General features: G+C 44.3%; 1 protein-coding gene across 2 annotated transcripts; it reads left to right on the top strand.

Annotated features, from left to right (window-relative positions):
• The first annotated feature begins 1,144 nt into the window (after window positions 1-1,144).
• LOC135233545 (lamin-B1-like) lies at window positions 1,145-12,923 on the top strand. Of its 2 annotated transcripts, none has more exons than XM_064297211.1 (11): window positions 1,145-1,862; window positions 6,156-6,312; window positions 7,612-7,737; window positions 8,340-8,510; window positions 8,919-9,044; window positions 9,439-9,659; window positions 10,102-10,336; window positions 10,555-10,659; window positions 11,767-11,886; window positions 12,130-12,235; window positions 12,343-12,923. In XM_064297211.1, exons 1-11 carry the CDS (start codon window positions 1,501-1,503, stop codon window positions 12,375-12,377), a joined length of 1,764 nt encoding a protein of 587 aa, XP_064153281.1. In that variant the 5' UTR covers window positions 1,145-1,500; the 3' UTR covers window positions 12,378-12,923. The 2 variants fall into 2 exon arrangements, with proteins under 2 accessions (XP_064153281.1, XP_064153280.1); XM_064297210.1 differs by having other exon boundaries at window positions 1,146-1,862; window positions 12,130-12,231; window positions 12,336-12,923.
• The last annotated feature ends 2,921 nt before the right edge of the window (window positions 12,924-15,844 follow it).

Raw genomic sequence — 15,844 nt, 5'->3', positions numbered from 1 at the left:
AAACAGAACATTGCTGGCTGGTGACAGCTTTATGCCGTCATTATCAAAATTGCGTTGATGCTAACTCTAGCCCCGTGAGACCCAGTGATTTACTTTTTTTTCATTTCTGTGATATGCAAGATATATTTTCTACAAAATGCAGAAGATTTTTCAGGAGAGAGCTTGTTCAAAAACATGACCATGGTGGAAGCTATTTATCAGCGGATATGTTGTCACGTGTAGACTACTGTACACGGAGACAGATACCTCCAGCTATCCCTGAGCACAAATCATCGAATCTGTGTCTGCCAGCCTAAAAAAAGCTTGGCAAAATGCTCTCCTCATCAATTTCCATGAGTATTATAACTCCACTGCATTCAGGCAGGGCAAGTAGGTGATTTCAGCGGATATGAATATCTCCAGAGTACTGTACTTAAAGCTAGGTCCACCGGTAATGTCAAATGTAAACGCTCTCTCGTTCTTCATCATGCTGCGCTTTTCTTGAGGAAGCAGCAGTCATTTTTATCACATAGCTCAGAGATTTAAAGTGTAAAACATTTGTTCATTAATCTTGCCCCTTAGCCTTTCTTCTGCTGCAATATTCAGGGTTGGTGTCAATTCTGTATCAGTCAATTTATTTCAGTTCATAAATTCTAAAATTCCCACAATGTTCAGTGATAGTTTTTTTTTAGTAAATAAATTCAATTCTGAAGTGACTTAACTAAAATGACCCCAACCCTGGTCACATTTGGAGGATTATACAATGTGTGTGAACAATTGTGATTTGTCAGACAGTTCTAGGCTCATTTAAGTGTTATACACTTAACATGGTCAGTCATTTAGGATTTATATAAAAAGCATAGAAAATCAAAACCTCTGAAACTGTCTGTTTTTAATATGCATTACTGCAATAGGCTACACAGCCTAGATACTGTCAAATGACTTACATTAAGTAGTGCTTACACTAAGTACATTAGCCTACATGTTTGCAGCCAGAACATGGGCTATACTCAAAAGTATGAATGGCATGTGTGCTGGTCTAAGGAAACAAAACCGTCATTCAGTGTGTTTTGAATTCTGTCACCAGTGTTGGAGTTGAAAGGTTGTGATTCACCATTGGTTTTCACTGGTCACGTGTCTGTTACATAGTAATTAGCGGCCATATTAGTCATACCATTTCTTTCATTAGACTGGGGGATAAAGTGGATGGAGGCAATTCCATTAGTTTTCATGTATTTTTAAAAGAAAATGATGATTTACTAACTGTGGATTTCTTATTTTAGCTTGTACGTCTTTGGATGTAGGCTAACTAAACCCTCTCTACATATAAGCGTATTAATTTCTACAAAGTCAGTTATTGTCAAACTGCAGTGATGTCGTATTAATGTAAAATAATATCAAGCCTTCGCGAAATTTCGTTAGAATATTGTTCTTAATTTTTTTGACACGCATTTACATTTTAGGCTCTGCACTGATTTTGTACGCTTGCTGGTTTTCTTGTCTTATTGCATTTGCGATATAATGGCGGCAGCTATTACGACTCCGGCCGGGCAAAGAATGGGGACCCGCTCCACCGCCGCTACTCCGTTGAGCCCTACAAGAATATCCAGGTTGCAAGAGAAGGAAGAATTAAGAAACCTGAATGACCGCTTAGCCGTGTACATTGACAAGGTACGGAGCCTCGAGTCCGAAAATAGTGTTCTTCAGCTGCAGATCAGCGAGAGAGAAGAAGTAAGAAGCCGGGAGCTCACTGGTATTAAATCACTGTACGAGACCGAGCTCGCGGACGCTAGGAGAACCTTGGATGGCATCGCTAAAGAACGCGCCAAGCTTCAGATTGAATTGGGAAAGATAAAGGCCGAGCATGAGCAGCTATTACAAAAGTAAGTTTTTCTGTTTTATAATTAGCGCTTTATACACCATTGCATAATGGGATGATGGACCTTTTCACGTTAATTTATTATTATTATTATTATTATTATTATTATTATTGTTGGTACTTTAAAACTTTGTTTTATTGTGTATTATTATTGGTGTTGTTTTTGTTGTAGTTGTTATTTTAAAACGTTGTTTTATTGTGTACACTAAATCAAATATAGATTGCATAAAAACTCTGGGTTGAAGTTTCATGGAATGTGACATTGTTTTCAGTAAACTAGGGGCGCAACTTAATCACTGACCGTTTACTTGAGTTTTGTGACTGATTTAGCGCAACTCAACCTGTCATACATTTTTTTTATAGTGGCTGGTGTTTTAAGGTTTGTGTTGACACACTGTCACGCTACAGGTATCACAAACTAAAGTGAATTAATTACTATAAAGCTCATGATTGTAAAGTCCCATAGTGTATTTAAACCATATTTTAGACAAAGGGAGTGATGCTAAATAAATATAGGCTATATCTGAACACCTAAATAAAGTAACTACTCACTAATGGACCTCTTGATGTTGGCTTAGGAATCAAGTAAGTTGCTCTATGATCAATAAAGATGTCCTAACTTAAGCAATGCTCAGTAATTATTGGCAAAAAAGGATGATAATGGGCTCTTGAGTGTATTGCACATCTGTGATTATTGTGGTTATTTCTGTACAAAAACCTTGAAAAGTGCCAAACAACTTGCAACATGGTAGAGATGGCACACCTGCTGTAGCCTACCTCATAAGGATATATTTTAAAAAAAACATATTTCCTCACAGTTAAGTCTTGCTGATGATGTAACTTACATATGTACTCTATTTGTTTCTAACTGCTGTGTGATTGTCTGCGGAAGTCACGTGGTTGTGAAATTTTAGGTTGATTATACAAGTTGTGAGTAACCACCAGTCCCACGCAAACCCATGGATGCCGCTGAAGCATGGTATATTTGAGTAAAGGGGTCTCTTTTTCCCTGTCAGTGCTCACCAGATACAACAGGCTGTCGTGTCCAAGACATACCACGCAGGCTAACTCATGTGACTTAGCAGTAATTATATTTACTGTGGAATGTGTACAACCTCAGCTTTTGAGCGGTTGGTCTTTGAGGTAGCTCAATGAAGGGATGGATGCTGGAATGGATGAATATCATCTTGGCTATTTTTAAACCAATAAAGTTGCGTTCAAACTGATCAAGAAAAGGTTGGAATATCAAGTTGGTGTGTTTAGTTTTCATGAAATTAGTTTCTGATTCTCAGTATTTCTTCAGGGAGTTGAGTTCTTGTAGTCAGACAGTTCTATCATGTATTCGAGGCCTGTGCAGGAAATATTTTCTTGGACAATGAGTGCTGCAGATCAGTACATTGACGGTCATTGGATATCACTCATCTAATAATATTAAAATGTTAGACATAATACACAGTAAGTTATAACCACTCACTGTGAGCAGTTTGAATGTTTTTCAAATTATGTGTGTAACAAATTTTATTCATCTACTGCTTCTATGAATGTGGAAACGTGGTTGCAGTTGCATTGGCCGACATGGCCTGGTTAATACTGGTTAGTGAAATTGGCCCAGATCTTCCAAATGATGCATCCCTGGATTTATTATTTCTTAGCAGTTATATAGCTTTCTCGTGTTATCTCTGGGGAAAATAAATGATACTGCAGTCCTAGTGTCTAATAATGTGACTGAGTATTTCATTATTTGAATGTACAAGATCATTGATTAATTATTTGCCCCAGTGTTTGAATTCTTATGACTTAGAAAAAAAGTAAAGGAAAAAGGTTACTTTCCATCTCATAAATATTCATGAAGGAATGCTGTAGAAACAAGGTTGATGAACGACCCCTTTTTTATCCGAACTGTTGCATACGCCCACAATCATATGATTCAGAACTCTCATGTCGCACACTATTTTTGGATTATGAAGGTGAATTTGAGAGCAGGTGACTGAGGGGTTTTACAGCACTGCATTCTGGTTAAATGAAGGTCCTGATTTACTGACTGCTGATGTACAGAGATTTACTGCCGGTAAAGATCCAATGTCGGAGTAATTAGCATAAAAGGAGGTACAGAATTTTAAGAATGAAGAAGAAACCGAAAGTAATGTTAGAACTTTTATGAAAATGATTTTTAGGTCAAATTTTGGCAAGCAACCAGCAGACCTCGTTCCCCGCCTGTATGGACTCTCGCTCTCCTCCCTCCCAAACCCTGGTGACAGATCCTCAGCTAATGGATGATTGTGTGCACGTACACTTAGGCCTTATTATATTTGAAACTGGGAGGTCTTTTTAAAAGAACATTCATAAATGGCAAGGTTATTATCAGGATATATGGTGGGTGACCAAAATAGTATTCAGCTCACACGCTCTGTTCTAGCAAATAATGTAAAATGCCATTATTCAAGTGCTGCTTAGGATCAAGAATTTAAAAAGTGAAGTATAAAATGTTAAGACAAAGTTAAAAAAAGATTTCATTCTGTTTTGTACATCATAATCAATGAAGTCAGCGATATCCTGTGGTTTAAAGTGAAAGTCTAGCCCTTTTACAGAGAGGCAAATCATAAGTAAAAGAATAAGAATCACTTACAGCATTAATTACAGACAACAATTGTTTTAATCAGAACCAAGTCCCAAATAATACATTATTAGTCCCACTCACTCTACTTTGTGTTTCTGGTCTGCCACCATTTCTGCAGATGGGGTCCATCAGGTAACAATACAGTGTCCAAATAATTTGCACAAAACGGGATTCAGAATGTGTAATGAAGAAATATGAACTATGTATTAATGCCAGGAATTTGATGAAAAGGTCTAAAAGTGATTTCTTGGGCCTCATTGTCCGTGCTACATGTGAGGAAACATTAAGCCTGTTGGTCCAGAGCTTTTGGCTTGACAGCATAATAGGACCGCTGTGCCTGCTCTTGAGGGAAGTGTCAACTTGGGCCTGTCGTCTCGCGGCCACTGACATTTAAAAACGGACACTTCGAGAAAGCCAAGTGCCCTAGCGGTACTACGGTGCCGTGATTAACGTAATCTCCTAATTACAATGTGCACCTCGAGTACTTGTCTCTGATTAGCTGGCGGGGTTGTGCGCACCAATCGGTGCCAAGCACACTTGCAGAGAAAAAAAAAAATCCCTCGGAAAATCCGGAGATAACGGCACTAATGTAAAACACTGCCTCCTAGTGGAGGGATGAGGAACTGTAGCCACGGTGGCTCTGAAATGCAGATTCTCCGGCCCCTAGTTCCTTGGTTGATGGAGAGTGCCGCTGTGCCCCCAGCGGTCCTTGTAATTGCATCTGATTGGGCAGACAACGCCCTGGCATGAGCCAAGTTTCTTACTCTTGTTCCAGTGAGTCACTTCTCCTTCTGCAGCAGTCTTAAGTGCTCTTCTGAGGTCTCCTAATGCCTGTCTTGCATACAGAAATGACCTTCGTAATATTTAATTTAAACTCCACCCGGCTAGTTGAGACACAGAACTCTTTGTTTAAGAAATGACCTAATGTAGATGTTCAGCAAACGCATGTACTCACACTCATACACATGCGCACACACACACGCTACAGTGATGCTATTGTTACCGAACGCATTTGTTAATAAAGACCTTCAGTCAAGCGCAGTAACCAGACCATGAGTAGAATTATGTCGCGATGCGAAGAGATTCAAGATGTCACTTGACTTAATCCATTATGGTTGTTTTTTTTATGAACAGGGACAAGATAAGCCCCCTGAAATAATGGTTGAATGTGCCCAGCCCACAGTTCCCTCTGTATTAATGTTCCTGACTCTTTTCCTGCTGTGGCCAGGTTATGGCCAGCGGTGATAAACGCATAGTAAAGCGCCTTTCATCAGCGTGACACGCCATATTGTTCAGGCCTCGACAGGTGTGATTTAGCACAGCTCAACACGCCGTTGCTGCTACAGGGGCGGTGGTCTTAACACAGAGGCGAGGTGGAAGAACAACAGCTATTAAATGGCATTTTGTGTGTCTTTTTTCAACCTTTTCTCCTGTCCTTACAAGGTCACAGTGCTGTAAACATTTTATCTCACTAAACAGTTACAGCAGAACTTCCTCCAATGGTCAGTGAAATACCACACCGGTATCTGATGGGTAACCAAAATGGCCCCCGTACCACCCCGTTTTTTTGTACAGCCTGTGGTTTGGGCTGAGCCTTCTCTTCCTTCAGGTCTTTTTTCGGCCGCCGAAGTTGTCCCTTCTGTGAACCGAGCTCTCTCCTCTGCTTTCCCTTTTTTGCAGCTTCGCGAAGAAAGACGGCGACTTGGCCGCCTCCCAGGCCAGGCTGAAGGACGTGGAGACGGCCCTGCGAGCCAAGGAGGCCGCGCTGGCCTCCGCGCTGTCGGAAAAGAGGAGCCTGGAGGGCAGCCTGTCCGACCTGCAGGCCCAGATCCTGGAGGTACCGCCCCCACCCCCCCCTCCCCCCATTAGCTTAGCCGCTAAATTATCTTCAGTTCTTCAGTTCAAGTTAAGCTCTGCTGCCTCAGGTCTGTGGAACAGCTGGAACAGTCTACCAGGCCACAGTCCAGTCTGCGAAACGTTCTGCCCCCCTGTAAACATCGCTTGTTGACCCCACGCAGGAGGATGTGGGGAGGCCCCGCTAGGTCGCTAGGCCGCTAATTAATCTTCAGTTTTAATTCTTAAGTTTAGCTCCGCTGCCTCAGGTCTGTGGAACTTCACTGCTGGAACAGTCCACAGTCCTGTCTACTAAATGTTCTTCCCCCCCCCCCCCCTCCATTAGGGGGGAAGGGAGAAGTAGGTCTGTGTGCTGGGAAAGGAGTCAGAAGCTAGACACTGAGGAGACGCTGGTTTAAGTTTTGTGTAGCCAGCGATGAAGAGCCGCATCGCCAGGCGCACAATTTACACAGACGTCTCCCTCCAGACGTGACCAGCCTGAAAAGCCTTTCTGCTATTTGAAGCACTGCCTCATTATTTGCAGTCGGCTCGGGTAAGGGGGCCTTGCAAGGTAGCCACGGTTGGAATATCTAAATTGTATCTAAATTGGACGTAGCAGAAGAGCACTCTTAGCCTGCATTGATCTTGACCGACTAGTCCTCAGTGTAGGTCTAAATTACTGGGTTCTGCCCCACAGCATACATCTTTTTTTTAATCTGCATTTGAAAAAAAAAAAAAAAAAAAAAAAAGAGCAACAGCCTTTTTTTTCCCTCCGCTAAGTGGCTGGAATTGGTTGCTGTGTGTCTGGAAAAAAGTAAAAGCTGCCTGATAATCTTATTAACTAACAGCACAGGACGCAGTACTTCAGCCCAACCCTATGCTCACATCCAAGGTTCTGCCAAAGCCACGACCGAAGACATTTTCAGATGAGCAAGGACCATCTGCTGTGCCTCTGCAAACTATATATATATATATATATATGGCCTCTGTACAGACACTTGTGTTTGAGAGCCAATCTGCCTTCTGGAACGGAATCCTTGAATGTGCACTTTTTAATAAATAAAAAAAGTTTATTGCGTGTAGTCATCTAACGCTGGGGGATTGTGTTGTGATCATTTACATCCCCAGTCTAAACGCGTCAGGGTTTGTTAACAGTGTGCCACTGGTTCCTGGGCCCGCCTCTTGCCGAACGGGCTGAAGTAATGCCTGTGGGTGAGTGATGTGGAGGGGCGCTGTTGTGAGCGGTAACGATAGAGATGAGGGGTAAAGGCTTGGCTTCTCCGCTGCGTTCGTTGGTCCACAGCTGGACGCCGGCCTGGCCTCCATGAAGAAGCAGCTCGGCGAGGAGACGCTGCGGCGGGTGGACCTGGAGAACCGCTGCCAGAGCCTGGCCGAGGAGCTGCAGTTCCGCAAGAACGTGTTCGAGGAGGTGAGCCCCTCGACCAGCTGCTCCTTCTCCCACTTACCCACTATCTTACGAAGATTCTTTCTTTTTTTTCCCTTTGTTTTTAAAAAGTAATTTCCACATTTTTAAAAATGCTCTGCTCTGAACACAAATTCTAAAGCTGTTCATTTATGTATCTCGGGCAGAAAGCTGTCTGCACAGTATCAGTTTGAAAGGAAACTGCGCTGGTTTTGCTTGGACGGTTTGCTCTGAATGCCGGTGTTGGCCCTATCCTGCAGTGTGTTCACCTTTGTCAGCTTAAATTGAGTGAGCCGATATAAAGTGAGGGAAATCGATTCCCCTCCCCTCAACCCTTGGCCCAGTATTGCACAGATCTCAACACTGCATTTTTTTAGAAGAACTGTTGATAGTGTAGATTACCATTAAACAAACCCCAGACAGAATCATGTGATCGCAGTGAGCCGCCATTTTTAGAGTCGCGTACGACAGGAATTCGACTCTCACGGGCATTCCTGCGGTGAGAGTGCTCCCGACGGCCCCTCTCAACCCGTCCCCCTCTCTCTCCTCGTTCCCCCGCCGATGCGTCTTCCCCCCCGTCACCCCTCCCCTCCCCCACCCCCACGCAGGAGATCAGCGAGACCCGGAGGCGCCACGAGACCCGCCTGGTGGAGGTGGACTCGGGCCGGCAGGTGGAGTACGAGTCCAAGCTGGCCCAGGCGCTGGCCGAGATCCGGCAGCAGCACGACGAGCAGGTGAAGCTCTACAAGGCCCAGATGGAGCAGACCTACGCGGCTAAGGTGAGCCTCCCTCCCGCTGTCCAGCCTCAGCCTGTCAGTCTGAATGTCTGTCCGGTGATACCTGGACGTCTGTCTAGTGATACACCCAAGCAGACCAGTGCAGGGACACTGAAAGTCTTGCTGAGGTTATATATGACAATTATATGAGGAGCGGCAGTCGCTGTTACATTACAGGCATTTTAGCAGACGCTCTTATCCGGAGCGACTTAAACAACTTTTTACACTGCATACATTTATACAGCCTGATATGTATACTGAAGCAACGCAGGTTAAGTACCTTGCTCAATGGTACAACGGCAGTGTCCCACCCAGGAATCAAACCTTTCAGTTACAAGCCCAGTTCCTTACCCACTGTGCTACACTGCCGCCCCCAACATTGCTCGACGGGTTAACCTGGCTGCGTTTCAGCTGGAGAACACGCGCCTGTCCGCGGAGATGAGCAGCAGCGCGGCCAGCCTGGCCCGGGAGGAGCTGAGGGAGTCCGCACTGCGCGTGGAGAGCCTGTCCGCACAGCTGGCCAACCTGCAGAAAGAGGTACACGCCCGTTTCCCTGCTGATGAATTTTTGTCCCAGTGCAGACACCGTACTGGCGGTGACAGTCGCGATTGCAAGCTTGATCGACCTGACACTGTGGAGGGGCAGTGGACAGAGATGACCACACTACAGGCCTTGAATTGAATTTTTTGGATGCTGTACTCCCCTGGCCAGCTTGACATGGTCTTGCTAAGGCTCCTATCATCTCATTGGCTAGCGTGTGGAGAAATACATTTCCCATAATGCCATGCGTGGTAAGTCAGGGTTTTTTTTTTGCACTGCATTCTGCAGACCCGTGGGCTGCAGGACCGGATCTGCATTCTGGCATCTAATAGGGTAGCATGTGTAGAACTACATTTCCCATAATGCCATGTTTTTTTTTTTCTTTCGGCAGACCCGCGGGCTGCAGGACCGGATCGACGAGCTGGAGGCGGCGCTAGCCCAGGAGCGGGACGCCGGCTACAGGGTCCGGGCGGAGCACGAGCGGGAGATCGCTGAAATTCGGGCCCGGATGCAGCTGCAGCTGGACGAGTACGAGCAGCTGCTGGACGTCAAGCTGGCCCTGGACATGGAGATCAACGCCTACCGGAAACTTCTGGAGGGAGAGGAGGAGAGGTGAGGAGGTGTCAAATGTAATTCGGCTGTGAACGGGGGTCCACACGCGGCCTGGAAAACCTGGATTTTTTTAATGCAGTTTCCCAGTCATGGCAAATGAGAAAATTGCCTAAATGGCCTGAAAATCAATTAGTTGGTCCTGAAAACATTTTCAGTGTAATGTTATAGGCCAAAACAACTGGTGCCCCAGGTGGCAATCTATAACCCTCCCACCCCCTCCCGATCAACGATTGCAATCAATCTCTCCAACCCCTCTCCCGCCCCCCTAGTCCGCAATTACAATCCCCCCTCGGGTCACGATCACAACCACCCCCTCTATATATTAAAGGTGTTGCTCATATAAAATGGCCAAATGGAAACAAATGCCTTGTGACCCTGGTGATGTACGTTCGTGCCCCGTCACTCATTTTGGGGCCCCGCCTCGCGTCCCCCCCTCGGCCAGGTTGAGGCTGTCCCCCAGCCCGTCTTCGCGCGTGACGGCGACCCGGGCCTCGTCCAGCCGCAGCGTGCGTACCGCGCGGGGGAAGAGGAAGCGCGTGGAGGAGGAGGAGGAGCCCGAGGCCAGCGGCAGCGTTAGGGTCACCATCGCTCACTCCGCCTCCGCCTCCGGGAACGTCCGCCTCGACGAGCTGGACGTGGACGGGAGGTTCATCCGCCTGCATAACACCTCCAACCAGGTGAGGGCGCTGTGGCATTTCACAGGCCAAGTTTAAAATGGGACGTTCTTCCTTTCTTCGCCTAGATTATGACAGGAAAAGCCCATGTAATGGAGTCAACCAAATTGCATATGGCAGCCCTAAAGCAGATGAGGGGGGCATTAATCTGTGACATATCCGATTTTGAGTCAGAGTTGCTTCCAATAAGAAGACGGCGTTCATTTCTCACCCCTGCACAGGACCAGCCCATGGGGGGTTTCGAGATGACCAGGACCATCGGAGACGTCGACGCGACGTACAAGTTCACTCCGCGATACGTCTTGAGAGCGGGACAGAAAGTGACGGTGAGCCGCATGAAGTCGCGCTGTGATCAGGCGCTTCCTGTCGCATGCGGGTCTGAGTTTATGCTTCCTTATTGAGCGCGTTGTGGACCCCACTGCACTGCACAGCGGTCAGTTCCTCTCAACACATCGTCCCCAGCGAACTGAGGAAGGTCATCTCCAGGCACATCCATCCAGTCGTAGATTTTACCCACCAGTGATCTTTACTGGACATGTTGGGAGCTCGGAACTATCACCCGTCGCCCACATTAAGGTCAACCACAGTGGGGATTGATGCATATTTCAGATCGCAAAAGGCATTTCAGATGCAATGGTGTTCATAGGCAGCCAAGGACATTTAATTAGCATTTTATAACATGAAATATTGAAAAGCTTGCTCTATACATTAGATTATAGGCATTTTAGCAGACGCTATTACTCTTACTTACACAACTTTTTTGTATAGTATATACTATACAGCTTTTTCTTTAGTAAAGTACAGTTCATCTGTGGCCATTTGCATGTGCAGTCTTTCAAATTTGTGGTCACTAAGAAAACATTACAGAGTGAAGTCGGAAATCTTTTTGTATGGATCCTTGAAGCGGTTTGTTAATTTTGGCACGGTTGCTATTTCCTGCTATAATCAGCAAGTGTGATATTGCTTATGTTTGATAACCGATTCCTTGTGCTTTGCCAGTGGGTCGAGGTTTTATGAACAGATGATGAAATAACCAGAGAGCTTGAAGTATTGATTATACAAACAATTTCACGTGAAGCTTAATTAAAGCTGTAACTTGCAATATCCGTTTTACATTGATTCTGTTTTACTATCCTCTCTGTGAAAGCTGTGTGTTGATTGGACGAGCTCAGACGCACAGCTCTCGGGAAATGTACATTTTCGCTATACTTGCATTAAAAAAAATGAGCTTTTCAGCAATTCAAGCTGCTTTTGGCAGACGAGCAATGATCTGAAATATGCACCTGCACAAACAATCTCTTATCGGTGAAAACTGCAAAACACCGTTGCCCGTAAATATTCAGGTAGTGTGCTCAGCACCACTGTCCCTGCAGTGGACACCCCAGCCCCCCAGCCCCCCCCCCCTTTTTCTGAACCCATCCCCCCGTGTTCAGGTCTGGGCCTCCAATGCGGGCGTGAGTTCCACCCCCCCCACGGACCTCATCTGGAAGAACCAGAGCTCCTGGGGCAGCGGGGTGGACGTCAGGGTGCTGCTGCGGAACCCCCAGGGAGAGGTACGGAACCGTGCGGGCCTGGGGTTCCATTCCTCCATTACAGTACAGGCATTTAGCTGATCGCTCTTAGCTAGAGCGACTTACACTACTTTTTTTACATTGCATTCATTTATACAACTGGATAGCAATGCATGTTAGCAATGCATGCTAAGTCACGTCCTAGCTGGGAATCGAACCTGTGACCTTTAGGTTACAAGGCCAGGGAAAAGAGACCTCCCTCGTCAAACCACTCTGTCTTAACAGGAAGTGGCAGAGAGGACCATGGTCTTCAAGACCACCTCAGTGGAAGAGGAGGACGAAGAGGAGGAGGAGGAGGAAGAAGAGGAAGACGATGAAGAAGATGAGGTCAGTGAGGCGTTGCAGTGATGTAAAAAGGGGCGCAATAAAATGGGAGATTCCCCCTTGCAAGGATGATGCATAAAATCTAACACCCCTCGCATCTTTTACAGGGTGAAGCACAGCAAACACAGAGAGGCTGCTCCATCATGTAAAGGCAACAATGCTAGTTCCTCTTCGACCCGACGTGACCCGATTCAGCTGCCAACAGAACTGCAACAGAGCTATTTTTGTATGCGTCCAGTTTTTATTGTGAAATGTGCGATCGCATTTTTATACCTTTTGAAAAAACGCAGAGGATTGTGAGCCATTTTGGTGCTTTTTTTTTGTGAACTGCAAAATGTAGCAATCGTGACTTGTTTTATATGGAGCCATTTTTCTTTTATCAGATGACTATTTTTGTAGAATAGATGAGAAAACTGGTGCATCTGTGGAAGAGAGGCAGCTTGCAAAACAATATACTCCTCCTGGTGCTGTGATTATATTTTCTACAACTTGGATATCCTGACTGTTTTAAAGTAGCTTTTTACGCCATTTTCCCTTGGAAAGAAAAGTTTTAATTTTTTTTTTTGACAGGCAAGATGTTGCATACTTTTAATTTTACTTTCCTGTAAAACCAAAAATGTAGGATTTGTTGCCATTCTGGTATGTGTATGCATGTTACGCATGTGTAACTGTATATATAAACATTGTTAAATCAAGTTCAACAGCCTGCTTTTCTGTTTATTTATAATACAGCTATCCAGTTGAGTTGTCTTTACGGCAAATGTGCTTTCCAACAAGAATTTGTTGCAATATCCAGAGTCTAACCGTAAGATGTGCTTCAAGTTTTAAAAGTGTGAAGAGAAATGTTGAAAGCAGAGGTGGAAAATCCACGTTCTGAAAGTAAAAGTCCTCCCCAGTATTGTGTTCCAATGACCTGGATTTGCTAAATAGAACTAATTAGTGAAATCAGCTGGCTGAGTTCATGGATGGAAGAAACACATGGCAGAACTTATTTTCTGACCCCTGCACTTGCCACCTCTGGTTGGAAATGTTCATAGTTCACAGGCAGAGGTGCATGTGTTCTAGTATGACTTTACACACCCTTGTTTGAAGGATATTGTATTCATAGTTTCCACTGTTGATTGAAACAACAAGGCATCAAAGCTGATGTGAGTCTTCATTTTTGTGCGTCCACCAGGGGGCGCTGATGCACCATTATTGCTGCTTCATCAGCATTATTTTCCATGTGACAAGTACAACAGGGTTCACAAGGACTTGGCAGGGCATGGAGTCTTAATGGCTTACTGAAATTGGACCTCATGGAGCCCCTTTATTCTACCAGTGCATTACTCTCGTTGCAAAAGGATAGCTGTGTCCTCAGCCTGGGAAGGTCATATTAGGTCAAAGTCTACGTTAGGTATGAGTCAAATGATGTAACCAGTAGACCATTTGTCTGTTACTTGCTTTTGCTTTTTTATTGCACAACAATATATAGCAAATGTGCTAATAATATCGTACGATTTTACTATTACCATTACCCTAGATCAGTTGATTTGAATCACACTGACGAGTTGTGATTGTCATAACTGGCAATGAACGCTTAATTAATTAGCGTCATTTTCATTTTGTGATTACGCTGGGAACCAGAAATGAATTAGAGTTGAGAAGTGCGATCCACCATTGGTATTCAATTATAGTTTTATAGCTATGATACTGTGGTGTAGTCATAATTAGACTGAAGTCACGTCTGATTATGAATTTTTAAAAACCCTACTGTACCTATGAAATAACAGTTCTGTAAATGCCACCCAAGGTAGCGCAATTCTCAGTGTTCACATATGAATTCTGCAGTCCTGATATTCTCTTTTAGACATTCAGTTACTAGCATGGTCAAATAACTGTTCGATATAGGTTCAGTATCTACAACGCAGGCCAATTAAGGGTAATTGAACAGAGTGATCTGCAAACAATGCATAACTATGCAAGTTTTTTGAGGACAGACAAGACAGACAGTACACTCTTAAACTCTGTGCCCTTCAAACCCCGTTATTCAAAGCACGGCGTCATTCAGCTGACCTCTCTCTCCAGACCTCTCTCTCCAGGTGTACGCTGAATCGGATCCATTCTCTACGCTGGTGTGTGCTCAGAATACTGCATCCTCCTCAAAAACACCTGCCCCAACCACATCCTCTCATCTCCCACTTCATGCCACAGCATCTGACACCTTACACCTTTGTTTTACTCCAGTCTCAGAGAGATGTGTACGAGGTAATATTAGAGAGAACGGACAGGAATATTAACTGTCACGGACCGTTCTCTTCAAATCCAGGAACGTTCGAGTGAGAAAGAAATGTATACTGTTGTCCGGAATTTGAAACTTAGGAACATCACAATGGCTTTTTATGATGGTATTCAATGAAAAATTTAGGCTCACAGCTATAAGCATGACTGAGCTGAAGATGGGGCGAACCATTCATACCCTGTAGGGGTCGAGCCCTGTGCTGCAAATTGAATTGGTAGAGCTCACAATCCAACAGACATCTGGGCATCAAGCAAAACAATGAATCTGAGAACTCGTCTGAACTCCTTCTAGCCAGCCAGCCAGCCAGTCTATTTGTCAGTCACGTAGGTAAGTGTGACAAGCGTGTACAAATCCATTAAATTATTCAGCTTTGCGAGGTAATTTACCGAACAAATGTCAAACCTCCTTCATGCATATTCATGAGGAAGCACTGTGTGCAACCGCACTACCTGTTATGTAAATGGTTTTTCACAAAACTGGCACATTGTCACATTTGCTTTATAATTACAATATTGTCTTTACAAAATAGACATCGCAAAAAAAATTTACTCGCGTTGAGTTTAGTGAACTTCAGTCTTTCGGGTACATAGCTCACATCGATATAAAAAATCCCACGCATTCATATTCAGAACTGAATACTGATTTTGTTCGCATAGAGAAAAGATACAGCTAGTCAGCTCTCCAAGGAGCACCTCTTCATTCCTGCTGACAAATGCTAGAAATTTAAAAGAGAAAAGGACAACTGTGATGAACAGTTCTATTATTATAGTCTATTTCCCAAGGGCTTTTAAAGTATATATTTCATTATTTAAAAAATAAAAAAGGCTAATTAATTTCATTATACCAATGTTCAGTTATATTGCCTAATTACCTTTCATATTATAGGACGTTGGATATGATTAATTTTCTTCTTTGAATATTGGCAGTAAAAGCAATAATAAATTAGGATCAAAATTGGTAATTTGTGAGGAAGAATAACCCGATATGAAATAAACAGTGAGATCTTTGAACTAATTTGGAAAGAAATTTACATAAAATTTGTGGAAACCAGGATTAGTGTGTCAGAGCTAGAGCTAATTAAATCCTTCACTTCCTTCAGTACTGGATTCCAAAAACTTCCATAAAATTATCCGTTGTTAAAAATTATCACACACCACCCCCACGCCCCATCCCAGTCTGCAACCGCTCCCCCACCCCCCCACCCAAAAAAAGAAGCGATAGGTAATCTTGCCTCCGGTGGCACAGAAGCCTACAGCCGGGCCTGTGTGTGCGCATTATAACAGCCACACTCACAGAGACAAGGGAAGCTTCACACGCGTCCTGAGGCCCCAGAAA

This window comes from Anguilla rostrata, chromosome 10 (genome assembly GCF_018555375.3).
Source record: "Anguilla rostrata isolate EN2019 chromosome 10, ASM1855537v3, whole genome shotgun sequence".
NCBI classification, from domain to species: domain Eukaryota; kingdom Metazoa; phylum Chordata; class Actinopteri; order Anguilliformes; family Anguillidae; genus Anguilla; species Anguilla rostrata.
This window is presented reverse-complemented; position numbering and strand designations above follow the sequence as displayed.

Excerpts from the sequence above, each read along its gene's own strand:
- LOC135233545 (XM_064297210.1), top strand. The coding sequence starts at position 1,501 with ATGGCGGCAGCTATTACGACTCCGGCCGGGCAAAGAATGGGGACCCGC. Across the intron at positions 9,045-9,438 it reads TGGCCAACCTGCAGAAAGAG|ACCCGCGGGCTGCAGGACCG; the intron begins GTACACGCCCGT and ends TTCTTTCGGCAG. Across the intron at positions 11,887-12,129 it reads TGCGGAACCCCCAGGGAGAG|GAAGTGGCAGAGAGGACCAT; the intron begins GTACGGAACCGT and ends CTGTCTTAACAG.